Genomic DNA, 15,605 nt, shown 5'->3' with positions numbered 1-15,605 from the left:
CGGCGGATAATTTAGGTTAAAACTTAGGGAGCCGTGTCACGGGTGTATAAATAAATAATCACCCGGGGCCGGCCGCGAAAGGCCCTTCTCTCCTGGAGGGCTGCGCCGAGATTGCCACATAAATCACGGCGGTCTAATTCAGTGGAAGTTTAATAAACGCCTCCTATTGGAAATGAATGTTCCCCATTTAACAGTTGTATCAGCACCATATAAAACCATGACCCCAATAAATTTAATTTTAGAGGCCGATCAATCCGGGCTTCTCTCTATCGATCCGCAGCGGCTCTGCGCATTTACAGCCTCTTCCGCGGCCCTTCCCGGGGAGGCGGGGGGGGGAAGGAGCGTTTCGATTAGACTCTTTATTAGGAAAAGATTGCTCCGAGAGGCCTGAAAATTAAACGGTGACATTTTAATTACTGGACATTGACAAAGGAAGCGGGCGGCGGCTCTCTGCAGGCCGGGCACACTCCGCCCGCCCCGACGTGCTCAGCTCCCGCTGGGCAGGGGGGTCGCGGGGACACCCCCGGGACCCCTTCCCAGCGCCCTGGCTGTGACCCCCCCTGGCTGCTTCCCCCCCACGATTCCCCTTTTTCTGCACCCCATTGATGCTCCTCAGCCCCTTGCCGCCTTTACTTCCCCCTTCACCCCCCGACGGCAGCGCTGCCCTTCACCTTTGCGACCCCCCCGAACCTCCCGGGCCCTACCTCGGGACCCTCCCCACATTTTTTCGGGGGCTGCGGGGCTGTTCCCGAGCCCCCGGCACCCCGCAGCTGCGGCCCCCGACGGGACGGGACGGGACGGGACGGGACTCGCCTCCCCCGCAGCTTTGTCTCCGCTACCACGAAGTCCCCCCCCCGCCCCAATACCCCCCCGCGATCCATTTGCCACGCAGCGGCCCCGGGGCTGAGCGGCTCCTTATAAACCTTGAACTTTCGCTGCAGGACGCCGCGGGGAGAGCAGCCGCAGTGGGGGTCCGGCGGAGCGGCAGCCGCTGGGGTAGGCAGTGAGGCTCACCCCATAAATCCCGGCTGGGCGCACCCCGGTGCTTTATGGCCGTCCCTTTACAGCCACACCGCAGCACTCCCGCTGCAGCCTCCTGCAGCCCCAAATATTTGGAGATTTTTATATTTCTATTTTTTTTTTCCTCCCCCGCCAGACTTTCACCCACCTGGCACTGCAGCACCGCCAAGCCTGGTGAGCGGGGTCAGGCTCTGATCCCCTCCGGATTTGTGCCCTGTGAGCCCCCCACAGCTTAAAAAGTCCCCAGTGGAGGCTGAGGATGGGTTATCCAAAAATAACTGCTGTGACTCAGCACCCCACCGCCACGCTGCGGGGCACGGCTCCTGCTCGGTGCCACAGAGCCCCTCTGCTGCCCAGGGCCCTGCTCCTGCTGCTGCCCCCTCATCTGGGGCTTTTGGGGTCATGCTGGTTCTGCCCAGGGCAGGGGGGGCTGTGTGGGGTACGGGGGGGGGGTGAGAGAAAGCAGACAAAAGGGCGCTGAGCAGCTGGAGGCTGCAGCCCTGCTCCTGTGCCGCAGCAGGCAATGGAAAACCACCCCCAAATAACCTCGCACAACAGAAGAGGGACCCTGAGCACCCTCTGGAGCACCCCCTGGAGAAGCTGGGAGTCCAGAGCTGGGGGTGTTTGTGACATGTTTTAACTCAGCACCATCAGAGCCTGTCGGGTGCCAAGCCCTGCACAGGCCGGCTCCTGGTGGTGCTGCTTGAGTGGGGTCTCACCCGTGGGGGTCTCCCCCGTGGGGTCTGCTGGCTGCACACCTTCGTGCGAGCACAGGACGAGCCTCTGCACAAAGATGCTTTGTCCCCAGGAGGCTGAGCCGCTCTGCGCCTTGCGGAGCTCTTGCAGGGAGCAGCGTGGGGCCGCCTGTTTCCAAATCCCCGCAAAGGCACAGGATTTGCAGCTCCGATTCCCTGAGCCCGAGGGTGCCTCCACTGCCCTTGGCCCCTGCGCTGCGGGGAGCAGCCACCGGCGGTGACCCCCCTGAGCCCCCCTGACTCCCCCACCGTGGCTCCTGCTGCAGCCCCCGCCTGCCTCCTCCCTCCTCTTCCTCTCTGGCTGAGGCCGAAGCCTTCCTGGGGGCCTTGGGTGCAGCCCTGGGGGCTGGATGCCGGTGGCTCCCCTCTGACCTCCTGCCCGAAGGCAGCGGGAGCCTTTGCTCTCAGCCAGCAGGTTACATTATTTTCTTTTCTTTTCCCACAAAGACCCAAATTCCCAGGTTTTGCTTCAGAGGTGCCCCCCAGGCTCCCTGCATCACGGAGAGGGTCCCCCGCGGTCCGTCCCCTTCCCCTCGCTGCCTCCCGTTGAACTTTCCCTGTAGGACCACAGAGCTCCACGAGCTGCTCGCAGATTCCACGCTCCGGTTTGCTTTTGCTCTCTGATGTCAGAAGGATCAAATGAAGCTCCTCGGTGCTGTTCCCAGTGATTGCTCGGTTGCAGGGGCGGCTGGTCGGTGCTGTCCCTGCCCCACAGGCATTAAAGCCCACAGCGAGGGATGGGACAGGGACCGCACGCAGCCCTCGAAGCCTCAGCCGGCCGCAGTCCCCACTTTGTGGTGCCTTTGCCAGATGCACACGTGCACGCAGACACACACACACACACGCACGGGCAGCTTTTCAGGCTGTTATTCGGAAAACAAAGGCTGCCACTTTGCCTTTGGAAAGCTGACAGCAGGATGGACTTGGCCACAGGACACGAGAAACAAAATCTTTTCTAATTCTGCACCGTGTGTAAGGGCAAACACCCCCCTGGCTCGTCTCAGAGGATGAGCGCCTGGCAAGGATCAGGGGCAGAGAAAACTGGAACAGTTGAGGCCCTGGCACCGATGGGCATACCCAGTTTTTCCCAGAGCCTGGGGGCTCCCCAAACACCCCCCGGTACCGCTATGAGTGACGTTACGGGGATGGGCACGTGCAGCATCCAACACCCGCAGCAGCACCCAGCGCCTCGAGCTCTGCCTGGTGGCTGGGGAATCCTCCCTGCCTGTTCACCTCCCATCCCTGCAGCGGGTTTCGGGGCTGGGGTGACGTTCGGTGCAGGACTGGAGGCAGAGCAGCCCGGGGCTGGGCTCGCAGCAGCGCATTGTGCGCATCCTGCTGAGAGCAAAGTCACCTCTGCGAGTGCGCAGAGCCCAGCCGAGGCAGGATTTCCGCGGCTGAAATGCAGCACAGCAGCTTGCAGGGTGCACGCCGGGGGGGTTCCTTTGTCCGTCCGCGTGGGTGCCCCCCACCAGGCTTATCCCAGCTCCCAACACCCCACAGAGCACCGGTGTGGGCTCAGCACCCGCTTGCTGCAGGGAGAGGAGCCCAGAGGAGCAGGGACCCACCTGGCGTGGCTGGGAGCACCCAGGGGAGGCCAGGACCGAGCTCAAGAACTTGGGGAGGGAAAGAGGACAGAGGCCCCAAACTTCCCCCATGATTGCCGGATTGATTAAGCACACTGATGAAGACAGCAAGGTTAATACATGTGCCAGTGAATTATGCCACTGTCAGGCTGCTAGCCGGCAGATTTGTCACGTTCCCATCAGCTGGCATCCGGCGCAGGTTTTCAGGGTGACGTCTTCCCCTCCCGACCTCCCTGCCAGCGCCAGCGAGAGGAAAAGCCTTGGTTTTACTGACTTTTTAAGTAAATCTGAGGGAGAGACTTTTTATCCAGAGAAAGCTAATGCAAACTGTTAGAGATAAATAAATGAAAGGGCTGCCTGTAGTCTGGTTGGCTCAGAGGGAAGAAATTTGTCTCACTTTAGAAAAAGGACCTGAAGGTATCGGTCCCGTTGACTCATTCATTGTACTGTTATCTGCCAGGGAGGTTGTGACATCAGAGCAATTAAGACAAACTTTAGTCTATAAGTTCATGCCTGCAACCTCTATACATCAAAAGAAGACAAATGATCCCTCCAAGGAAGGAAACAAATATTTTCCAGGCTGCTTCCAAAGTAACATTTAGGATTTGTAGCGCTTCGGTGGGAATTTTTCACTGCGTGTTTTCCAGGCTGCTGGTACATAATAAACTACCTGAGCTTTTCTTTTAGCAAAAGTTTATTTCTAATGCAAAAACAAGCAAACAAACCCCTCAACCTCCTCCCCTGCCCACGTCGCAGCAGTGCTCAGTTTGCTGACCTAAACCCCCGTTTACACCCCAAGCCTGCCTGTCACCTCCTCTTCTCTGCTGTGTTTTTGCAGGAAGCACCCGAACACAAGGACTGATTAAACGGGTACCAGCCTGTTGTGAAAACACACACAGACACTGCAGGACTGACAAACACAGCAGAGATGCTCGTGTCTTCTTTTTTCCTCTGCAGTAAGAGCAAAGCCAGGAGCTTTGCCCAGCAGCAGTGAGTGGTGCTCCCTGGCTCCTGGTGGCCACCACCATGCTCGCTCGTGCCCCCAGCACCAAGCCCCTTCCCCAAACAGGCAGCGGGGACGTGTGGGGAGCACGGGGCCAGCTTCACCCCTGCTGCTCGCACCTTGTCCTTTCCCCCACGAGGTCAGGGGATGCTGTGAGCCCGTGTCCTGCTCCTCAGCCTCCTCGCATGGTGCAGCAGCAGCACCCTACAGCCGCTCCGTGCTGCTGCCAGCCCCCCGTGCCCACCTGGTGCTCCCCTTTTAGGAGAGGGCTGCCCTCGGTTGCTCCCTCTGCACCTCAGCAAAGCCACCACGTTGGTGTGGCGAGGGCTGAAGTCACCGTCCTGCACACGGGGAGCACCCCGAGGTGCCCGAGCCATGGCTGGGTGCTCTCTGTGCAGAGCTGGGTGCTGCCTTCCCTGCGTGGCTCTCACAGCAAGCCCCCAGGAGCACAGAGCATCACCCATCATGTGAGAGCACCACTGCTGATACACCTGACATGCTTTTATTCCCTCACCACTTTCTTATTTTTTTTTTCCTTAAAAAACAAAACAATCTCAAACAAGCATTTCGTGGATGTCTGCGCTCAGAAGACAGCCAGCAACTCCTTAGGAAGTCCTCCGAACAGTCAGCGTGTCGCTCTTACAATAGCAAAAGACTAACAGTTAAAAAATACTCTGGAGCCATGAAATATACAGTACATTCAATAACAAAAAATATAGATAAAAATACTTGCTTTAAGGCTGTGTACAGTTTAACTGAAGATTAATCTGAGGACATTAAATTGCTCAGCAATAAAAGAAATGTGTGAAGGAAATTCCTTAATGTGTGTGTATGGGAGGGAGGGAAGGAGGCATCAACAAACATCCTGAAAGATTGTGCTGATGCTTCTAGAAAATATTTTTAGCAAAATATGATCCAGAAAGACTGAGTCCGAAGCGAGGGACTGCTGGTGCCAGTCCCCGACGAGCTGCTGCCGTGAGCCGCCCAGCTCACTGCGGTCCTTGCGTCGATCGCCGCTCCTCCAGCATCCTGCACACCCACATGGACACCACCTCGGCGTTCCCGTCGTTGTACTGCATGATGAACGGGTGACCCTGGAGAATAGGACAGGCAGAGTTAGCCAGAAGAAACACAACTCTTCCTAAGAGAACCCAAATAATTGTTTTTTCTATTATTATTTGTAATGTTTGGAAAAAATGCATTGGAACGTGCTGCAGTTACACTCATAAAAATGCAATAAAACACCTACTCAAGCCAGTGGGCTTTTAGTTGGATCCATATTATCCACATACGTCCTTTATACAGAAAAGGGAAGGCTGGGAGAACCCAAACGCTGCTGAGGCCTTAGCCCGGCATGCCTTGAAAACATCAGGTTTTCTTTTTTTAAAAAAAACATTTTGAGCTCACCACGGTTTGGAAGAGCTCCTTCCTAGGACAGCCTGCGAGGCTCTTCAACTACAAAACCACGTTTTGATAAAAAGGTATTCTCACAAAAACACCAACCCATATGTCTGTTTGTTAAAGTTAACAATCTCTTAGGTTTCTCTCTTTAATATCCCCTTTGTGCAACTCTCCCGCCCAGTAACAAAATGCAATCCCTTGTGCAGAGGACTTGTAAGACCCTTGACTTCTGCCAGTAGGAACCTTCCTCTTCACCTCACCCTTACACAGATGGTTGTATGAACTATCTAGGAAAAGTGATGCCCTTCCTGGTGTTAAATTCCCCCAATTACTCGGTCCTTGAGCTGGACCAGGCTCCAGCCTCTGCAGCACTCAGCAGCCATCAGGAGAGGCATGGTTCATGCACACACATGTGAGCACAAGTCCTTTGGAGCAATCATTTGACAAAGAAATTAAAATCTCACCTAAGCATTCCCTAACAGGCCTTCAGGAGAAGCTACTGCAAGAACCAGAGTATGATGGAAGGAGGGATGACGATAAAATATTCTCACCCATGAAACTACACGGCTACTGAGGAAGAGTTAAGACACCTCCGAAAATCAGAACAGCATCTCAGGATTAAACAAAAATATGGCCTGCAATTTCAGCAGCCAGCTTAGGCAGCTCATGCCTCAATCTGGCCCCATTCCTAGAGATGGGAACACGCCATCTTCAGCTGAATCTCAAATGAAGTATAAAAATCCACAGGAAACCAAGCACCGCAATTACAGAAACGGCTGCAAGAAAGCGATCGCCAGGAGAAACCATCACAGATGATGAAAACCTCTCCCTCCAAATCACTCAAAAGCAGCTCAGTTTTTGCAACACTAAACTTCATGGCTCTCGCAAACAATGCCTGAAAGGAATCGGAGTCGATCTGCCGGGGAGCCCGCGGGGACGGTGACGTACATGCGGGAATTACCGGCACCGAGCACCGCGGCGAGCGGGTCTGACACGGGGCCCGGGATGCCTGCGGTCGGCCGGGGTAGGATGGCACCGAGCGGAACAATGAAGAAGCAACTGGGCTAAATAGAGCACAATAAATCCTCGCAGCGCCAGCTTGAAGCAATAAAACACTCGGCGGGCCAGGGCCAGCATACGCAGGAGGCGCAGGGATAAAACGCACCGCTCGGCTGCAGGACGCACGCGGGAAGGGCGAGACGCTGGCGCTTCAGCCCTTTGGGACGGCTGGGATCTCAGCTACAACGTTTTGGGGAGAAGTCTGAGACATGGGAGCCCTTCTTCGAGTCTTACTGGGACCTGTAAGACTCAGGTTGCTCGCCCAGTTCACCTCTGGGAGGAGAGGGAGCAATCCGCCGGTGGAGGCGCTGGGCTGAGCTGGAGGTCCGCCACCAGGGGAACACCACACAGACCATGAAGACCTAAAAACATCTCAAGTGTTTTGTTTCACAGCCTCTGGTGCCCTGACAGCTGCCTAACAGCCCCGGCAATGAGTTTCTCTGAAGCACAAACCCCTGCCAGCCACAGCGATGCTCCAAATTTGCTCTTTTTAACTGTTACAGAAATATATATTTTTTCCCCCAATATTCAATTCTTTTGAAGCCTCCTTTCAGGCACGCCTGGCTTCAGGGAGCAACGCTAAGTTTGTTCGAGGGCTCTGAATTTCAGGTGCAGGCAGACACACGTGAGCTCGGCCCGCCGAGGACGAGGAACATGCCCAGAGGTCCCAGAGTCCGTTCGAGAGCTTGGAGGATGGCAGCAGACACTTCAATGCTACCGAGAGAAGATGGATGATCTTCAAATGATGCATTTGAGTACACAGACGCTCGCGGCACCGAGCATATGGACAACGTCTTTTCCCTTCCAACACCTGGCTACCAGAAATCTTCAGCTTTGGTCTTGAATGTCTAACGTCAGGAACAATGACGGAGCAAGACTACACCCTCTGTTTTTTTTTTTCCTTACTGCAGATATCCCACAAACATTTGGGTTTTACTATTTAAACAAATGCAATCTGAAACGTTCCCGGTTTTGAAATACGCCTCGATTCCTACCTAGGGCATAATTCGGGAGGGAGCACGACCTGGGACCCGGAGGCAGGAGTCCTGGGGTTTCTCCCCACGCTGCCGCAGACTTTCCAGCCTGACCTTCAGGAGGCTGCTCCATCTCCTCCAGCCTTATGGCTAGAAGGGAACACGCGATTCTGCTCTCTCGTGGGAGTGCTGAAAGGATCCGTGCAAGCGTGGTTTGCACAACGCCGTCACCTTTTTGGGTGCAAAAAGTGCAAGACTAAGGGAAAGGCTTATTATTAGCAACACAGCCTAGAGGTAGCTGCTCTGCCTCTTACACAAAACAGCAGCCAAGGACACCAGTCAGAACTAGGGAAAAACAACGGAGCCCACAGACGAGGAAGAGCAGATGCATTGGGGCAATTAAAAAAAAGCTATTAGGAGACAGTCCGCTTCTCCCATGAATCTCCTTTACGACGGAGCGGCTCCCCGCAGAGGAGACGTCTCCCACCCACCACATCCTCGCCGTTCAGCTGCTCAGAGCACGCAGGGAAAGCTCGCCACGCTGCTCACCCTGTTTGCTTTGCTTTGTGGGGTTATTCCGTTGAAGCCTTGGGTTTTACGCACTCGTTTTTCTCCCTAGAAATAAGTTTCACCCGAAACCACTGTTTAGATTTCTCTCGTTTTTATACTGCCCTAGCGAGGATTTTTCTCAGCCTGAAGGGATGTTTTTGCCGGGCTCTTTTTTGTTGTTGATGATTTTTTTTTTTAATGGGGAATGTGAGAACAGACATCTCCACCATAGCTAAGGTTACAGCCTCACTGGGACCTGTATTTGCAGATCTTGGTAGCCAGCCCACGGCACGCTGAGGTCAGGCACATCAAGCAGGGAAGTCACAAGGAGCACAGGGTGCACAGGGTCCACGGATGGCCCCAAATCACTTTCCTGCCTCTAATACCCGGCCCCACCAGACGACACCTCGCTCAGAAGCACCTTGCTGCTGCAGTCACACCTGCAACTGCAACGAAAACACACCAAGAGCACACAACTGTGGACAATGTGTGAACCCATCAAACTTGCCCTTGGCCTGCTCGCAGCGGCGTTTAAGTTGAGATGCAACACGAACTATCTAAGAGGTACTTGTAGGCAGCTCGGCATCCAGAAATGTCTCGGGGAAAACAACCAAAGTTTCCTCCGAAGGCTCAAATCACCATGGTTGCACCAGCAGCAGTCTCCTCTGCTCTTCGCAACTTCTTCACAAGGTCACCCCGTCGGGTTCTCCACGTTTTGCCACTATTCTGCATCCAGTCCCTGACTCCCTCCCTTCTCAGGCACCTAGAGAACAGCAACCATTAGCTCCCACAAACCAAACCATGCACCGCAGAAAGCAGCGAATTAAACTGGAGACGTTTTTTGGAGGGGAGTGTGGAAAGAAGGGGAAGGGAGATCGGGTGAGGAGGGAAGGGAAAAAAGCCAGCACCAAACCGCTCCCCCCATCTTGGCCAGGCACTGATCCGCCTTGCCCCAGCCCTGGGGTCTGGCTGGGCGATTTCTGCTGCCGGCGGCTCGGAGCAGAAAAGGTCAGGCAGGACGGGGCTGGGGATAGCCACAGAGTGAGTGTCAGCCAGCCTAATTTTGTGTGTCAACTCTGAAAATTAGATAAACAATGACAAACCAGGCTTTTTAAATGAACTTGTCTCATCTCGTTCTCTTGATAAAGGGTACATTTCTCAAGTTGCAGTGTCCCGTCAGACAGGTTAACTCTTTCGAAGGGGAGCGCCTCGCAGAGGGGGCTATAAATGATTTAAATATCTGACATGAAATTAAAAGGGCAGCACCCCCCTGAACACACAGCCCTGGTAATTCGAACTCGTTGCCCACACGCCATCAATCATTTAGCCCAGTCAATTAAATCGCCATTATTCAAGGGTAAAAGTTCCGTAATTTTACCTACCCTTAAAATTCAGTAATTTGCTTTCATGGTCTTCTCCTCCGGCCTAAGAAATCTTCATTTTTGATATTAATCTGTACAGAGCTTATTGCAACAAACCAGAACCGTGTCCTCGGCAGGGCTGCAGGCACATGGGGTGCTTCCTGCCCCCAGGGGCAGCTCTGCTTGTGGGTTCCTCTGCCACTGACTATGAAACGTCCACGTTTGGATAGCACCACGGAGGTTTAGACCTACACCCATGTCCATAAGCACTGCCACAGGACAGGCAGACAATAAATAACATTGTTTAAGCAATGCTCCTGTGATTTCAGAGGACTTTCCAAGCACAAAGCAAGTGTGGATCAGGCTGGTTTAATGGGTCCATGAGATATGCAGCTGCTGACCTTAACCAGGATGGTGAAAAAGCAGATTCCCCATTTGAAACACTAATGAGCCACCTATTTCCTTGCAAACCTGCAAAAATGACAGGGTGGGATCTCCTGGAGCAGAAGACATGGGGGTACATGGAGGACACGGAGAGGAACGTTAGTTCCAAGCGGTGCCCAGGGACACTGCTCTTATTCTGATAATACGGTCAGATCCAACCCCAGCATCACCTCCTTAATTTTTTTCTGCTGGGCGGTGAGAGGTTAATTGGGGCAGCACAACTTGCTCCTGGCTATCCTGGAGAACGTGCTGGGATCAGGGCTGGCTCACTTCATTACTCAGGGGCACGTGAGCCTTCAAACCTGCACGGAGAGCTGCATCCCTGCAGGAGGACACGAAGGTTAAGGGGAGGACACCTGGGAAAGCCATCCCGTGGCCCCTCGAGCTTACGGATGGCTCTGGCCAGAGCAGCAAATTGCACAGGGATGAGCAGCGCCGTGCCTGTCCTGCCCATGCCACTGCCAGGATCACAGCCAGGTGCCCCCACGGCACCCACCTCCGACTTTGGTGGTGGTGAAAGCAGCAGCGGGTTCCTGGGGTGCTGCACACCCTCCCTCCTTCCTCCTCCCCAGCAAAAAGAGCCATGCCCTTGACTTTAAATCCTGCACGGCCAGTGCCAGCCTCTCAGCAGCTTCCAAGCTGCAAAGACAGACCTCAGCATGAACCTGAGGGGTATGGAGGAGGAAGGAGGGACACCACTTCATGGCCCAAAAACTGCTGGTAACAACTGTCTGACACCCAGATGTGATCACAACACCTGGCAAATTGGAAACGACCCTAAAGGACTTCACGCTTACGCAAGGGATGTTAGGAATTAGGCAGCGCTGCCGTTGGTTGCACCAGTGCGAGCCTTTTCACGCTCTCTTTTACAGGAATCCTCCCAGATTGTGTAGTAAAAGCCCTGTGCTCCATTTATTACGGAGAGGCACAGACAAATTATGCATTTCATTTAAAAATTTGAATTCAGCGTAACAAAAAATATAATAAAAAGATCCCAACTGTTGCAGACATAGACTATCAAGACGATGGCAGTGCCCTTAGACAGCATTTCAAATACAGTTTATTAGCCTGTGATATGAAAAGGGTATTTTTATTGCATGATATAATGCAATGGGACCTTGGGCGCTCTGCAGAAGGACCTTGCACTCAGAAGTGTAATGAACCCATAGTCCAAAAAACATTATACTGTACATTAACCTATCATTAATGGCACATTAGGGCTAGGGGCATTGCACGCTTTCTGGTCAGGGCTCCATCAGGACAGTATGGAGGAAACCACAGTCTTCACAGGCTTAAAACAAATAGAGAAAATAAATATTACTGATGGCTACAGGCTGCTTTAAGGGAAGCTCACTCTCCGCTCAACACGCGATTCTGATGCCATTTTTTAAAGGGGGAGGGAGAAGACAATGCAGCAGTTTATTAGGCAATATTGGAGCCGGCGTGTCACTGCTCTGCAGCACCGAGGATCTCGGTGGTGCATCAGATGCCTCAACGCAGAGCTCTTCCTGCAAAAACATGGCAGCTCTGAGCACTGGGGCATCTTTTAAGAAAAAATGAAAAAATCAGTGCCCTTCCCTCACCCCTGATGACACGGGTAAGGCTTCCCTGGCAGGTGGAGTTAAGACCTCGGGAGAACTTGCTCTGCCCCAGCTCTGCACAGCCCCATCGCTGCTTGCAGGACATCTGTGACCCATTTCCACCCCACCCCACTTTTGCTCCTGAATCAGCTGGGATGTCTCATGTCTTACTCTACTGGAGGTGCCCTCTGTTTGAAGGCAGGCTTGGTCTGTAAAAAGTCTGTTTGGCAACTCATTCCTGGCTGTCTGAAGGAGTGCAAGCCCTGCAATTATGGAAAATAAGAACTTGGCTGTTATCTAGTGCACCACAGTTAGCATCCCAGCTAGTTCTCCGATTGCTACTGATGTTTTTATGCTTTTTACAGCTCTTATAATTAAATGAGGGCACATATTCAAGAGGAAATTCTTGCCCACTCCCATCTTTAGTGGGAATATAAGTCAGACCTCCAAAATGACAAATACAAACCTCAGATCTGGAGCTGTTTTACCTCCCCGGATGCCTGGAGAGACAAAGTGTTCAAGCAACCCAAATTACCCCCAAACTGACCCTGCGTCCCCCTCTAGTGACCTCTGCACACGCAGGATTTCATTACTACTGCCTCCAGTCGTGGAGGATTTTACATCTAGAGCTTCTGCCTCCAAGGACAAGCCAAACTAAACGCTGTTCTAATTATCTGTGCTAGCTATCCACAAGGCCAATTTCTGCTCCCACAGCCAGGAATAGCAGCGAGGAATCCTCAGGCCAATACTCTACTGCTGACTCCCAAAACATTGTTAATTCACAGGCACAGAAGGTGTCAGAGTCCTCCTCAGGGGCTGCGCCACGCAGCTGCCTTCTCTCCACCGCTCTCTTCTAAGGCTCAAGTGGGGTAAAAAAATCTGAAGGCTCCACATGCTCACATTGATCCGTGGAGACACGGGATATATACACGAGTGGGAAGACCCTGCCAGACACTACTGAAGTATGACCTGGCTGTTGCATCCCTTGCTTCACTTTTGCGATTTTAGGATGTGTTTTGCCCACAGCAGGTAACCAAGTGTTTACTGGCCCAGATCTCTCCCCCAGTTGCCACCCTCTATATATTGACTACTCTGGGCAAGGGCTGCCTCTCACTGCACTTGGCAAAGAATTCAACATGCCCACAAGTCCATCCTCAACTGGCTGCTAGAGCAAAATGTCCCATAGCATGGGCCAAAAAGACGGGTCTTCAAATAGATCTGCAAAGCTGTGGGGGGCAAAGGGATTTCAGCAATTAGAAGATGATAGCATCCAGAAGATAATGTTTTCCCAGAATTTCCCACCCCACGGGGACATCACCTGTAGCTTCTGCCAGCTTGGAGAGCACAAAGCACCCATTTGTCTAGGGTATGGTGGGGGTATCGAAGTAGGTCAGAAACTACACCGATCAGTGGCTTTTCCTGGGTGTAGATAAAGCAGGGACAAGAATACACCTATAAGCAAAATCAAGTATCATTAGTCTCCTTGAAGTTTGTGCTCTCTTTCCTCATTCCTTATTCTGAGCAGTTAATAGCACGGCCCTCGCCTGCTAAACAGTTCCACGCGGAGTGTCGGAAAGTGGTGAGTTTTGTTTGTTGCATGGCCTCCCGAACATACACTGTAATTAAAATGTTGATTACTAAACAGTTTAAATATATGACAGACAATGCAGTTAAAGCCTACAGTTAGGTCAATATGTGATTTAGATTTGCCATTTAAAAACTCTCATTTAAATTTTGCATACATTAATCACTACCATACTTCAATGTTCTGATATCCACCTGACTACACTATTAAAATAAAACTTGCTGCCCCAGGGAAATCCTACTTATTCTTAATTGTTTCGAGGCTTTGATGGGCTTTTAATCTAAGATTAATTTATGCAATTTTAAATAACTCTTCTTATGATTAATAAGCTTGAAAATTAAAAGGAGTCTAAAGCAATTATAATGAGCATTTGGTCATAACCTCATTAGGAGAAGGAGTGAAGGATACAGCTCTGGAATTCTTACAAGACTACAATTTAAGGTTACTTTCAGAGGAGTCAAACATAGTTCTTGAAATTGCAAAGGCAGATTAGCCTAGGTCAGTGCTAGAACTGCGGCTATCTAGATTAGCACACTAATGATTTTATCCCTCTGATAATATTTAAGATAGTGAGGAGATTATACAAAATGTACTAAACAATGATAAATGAATAACACTATGCTGAAGTCTTGGAGCTCAATTTCCTATACATAAATTTTCCTCTGACGAAGACTCCTTTCACTTTTTTCCATGTTACTTCTCTGAATGTAGATGAACTTTTTCCAATGCACTTTTAGTTTTTATAAAATAAAATTAATGGTAAATGATTTTCAGCAGGTTTAGTAGTTTTGTTGATGCACCAAAATTCTTCTGCAATTTGCAGAACTTGTCTTTATATAACAACAATTTCCAAGCACAATGGGTGGATCCAGAGGAACAACAGCTTAACTTAAACCTGAAAACCTTAACCTGAAGACAAGCTATGCACAAATCACACCCAAATTTCCACTTTTAAACAGTAATATGTATCTTCCATTATGATTAAAACCCCTTTTATAACCTTCTTCTGAAGCTCTGGATGTTGGCCATAGCCAAATAATGTGCTGGTGGCCCTAAAAGCAGCCCTGACCAGTGTGTCTGGGCTGGCTGCTCAGGACAGCAACTTATCACCAGACTCAGAGTCAAGAGGTGATTTTCTTTCAGATCAGGTTAGCAGCAACTAGTACAACTCCTCTGACTTCTGTAGTACAGACTTGACTTTGTAATTCAATTCCTCCATACTGCAGAACCCCAGGGTGTGCACGAGTGAGTCTGATTTTTGCTACGCTCTTCCTGTTGTGCATACTCGTCTTAAATGTGCAATGGAGTTTTGGTTTTGGCTGTGGCACAGGCAGATCTATTCACCCATCTGCAGATCGTTCTTTCTACAGCAGTTTTGCTTTGATATTTGCCGTTAAACCAATAACTGTGCTTGGCATGCTTCTTGGTGCTTAGCTAACAAAACGAGCTAACTCCCAGCAAAGGTATTTTTCATGATGACTCTTAAAAAAAACTAAGGCAACCGAAATATAATTGGAACATGCTTTTGCAAGTGTTGCTGAGGTTAAGAAGAGCTGTAGAAGAGGAATAGAGAGAGTGGCCCAAGGCTGATAGAGTATGTCAACATTAGCAAGCTGTCGACAACAGAAGCAGATCTGCAGAGTGAAATGGTTGGTGCAGTGTTTCAGGGATGGAAGAGGTTTTACTTTTGACCAGCTCTGGTCTGGTCTATGGATGCAGCGCCTATTAGTAGCTGCAGCACATGAGGTATGTGCCTGGAGCACATATTCTGCTTTGGTTTCATTTTAAATTGATTCGATTCATGAGCTTCAAGACCCATCTGTGATGAGAATGGAAGTGCAGTAGCTCTGAAAGATGTGTAGATTCAAACCAAAATGCACACCTGACCTAAACTCTAATGTTAATTCAGATGCATCCTCAGCAGGGTACTTCAGCTCTTGGCTCACTGTGACAGCCTTGTTGACACCAAGCAGACAAACACTAAAAACTGATGTAGTGTTTCCTTCAAACAAATTTCCCAGACAGGGAAAGAAGGGAGAAAAAAAATGTGTTTTCTCCAAGTTTAAAGAAACTGTTTTCTACTGACTGAGTTGGAAAAAATTGGAAAAGTATCCTCCAACTTTGGAGTAGAAAATGCTGTGTGAATACACGTGAGCGTACATATACACACCAACAACAACCAAAACAATGACAACAAAACAGAAGATGATTTGACTGGAAACATAAAGGAATAATGAACCATCCCACACGTCACTGGCATAGGGAAGTTTCTGCAAATTAACAGGTTG

The 15,605-nt window shown here is 50.9% G+C and overlaps 1 protein-coding gene across 3 annotated transcripts in view; it reads right to left on the bottom strand.

Annotated features, from left to right (window-relative positions):
- Nucleotides 1-4,850: 4,850 nt before the first annotated feature.
- The window catches only part of MAP2K5 (mitogen-activated protein kinase kinase 5), a 125,872-nt gene continuing 115,117 nt past the window's right edge, over nucleotides 4,851-15,605 (bottom strand). For all 3 annotated transcript variants that reach the window (XM_027465711.3, XM_027465713.3, XM_027465712.3), the window contains one exon: nucleotides 4,851-5,458. In XM_027465711.3, the coding sequence (XP_027321512.1) occupies nucleotides 5,354-5,458 (105 nt within the window). In that variant the 3' untranslated portion in view covers nucleotides 4,851-5,353. The remainder of the gene's footprint in view (nucleotides 5,459-15,605) is intronic.

The sequence above is a fragment of the Anas platyrhynchos genome, chromosome 11 (genome assembly GCF_047663525.1).
Source record: "Anas platyrhynchos isolate ZD024472 breed Pekin duck chromosome 11, IASCAAS_PekinDuck_T2T, whole genome shotgun sequence".
Classification (NCBI taxonomy): domain Eukaryota; kingdom Metazoa; phylum Chordata; class Aves; order Anseriformes; family Anatidae; genus Anas; species Anas platyrhynchos.
The sequence above is the reverse complement of the archived record's forward strand: the minus strand, read 5'-3'. Positions and strand labels throughout refer to the sequence as shown.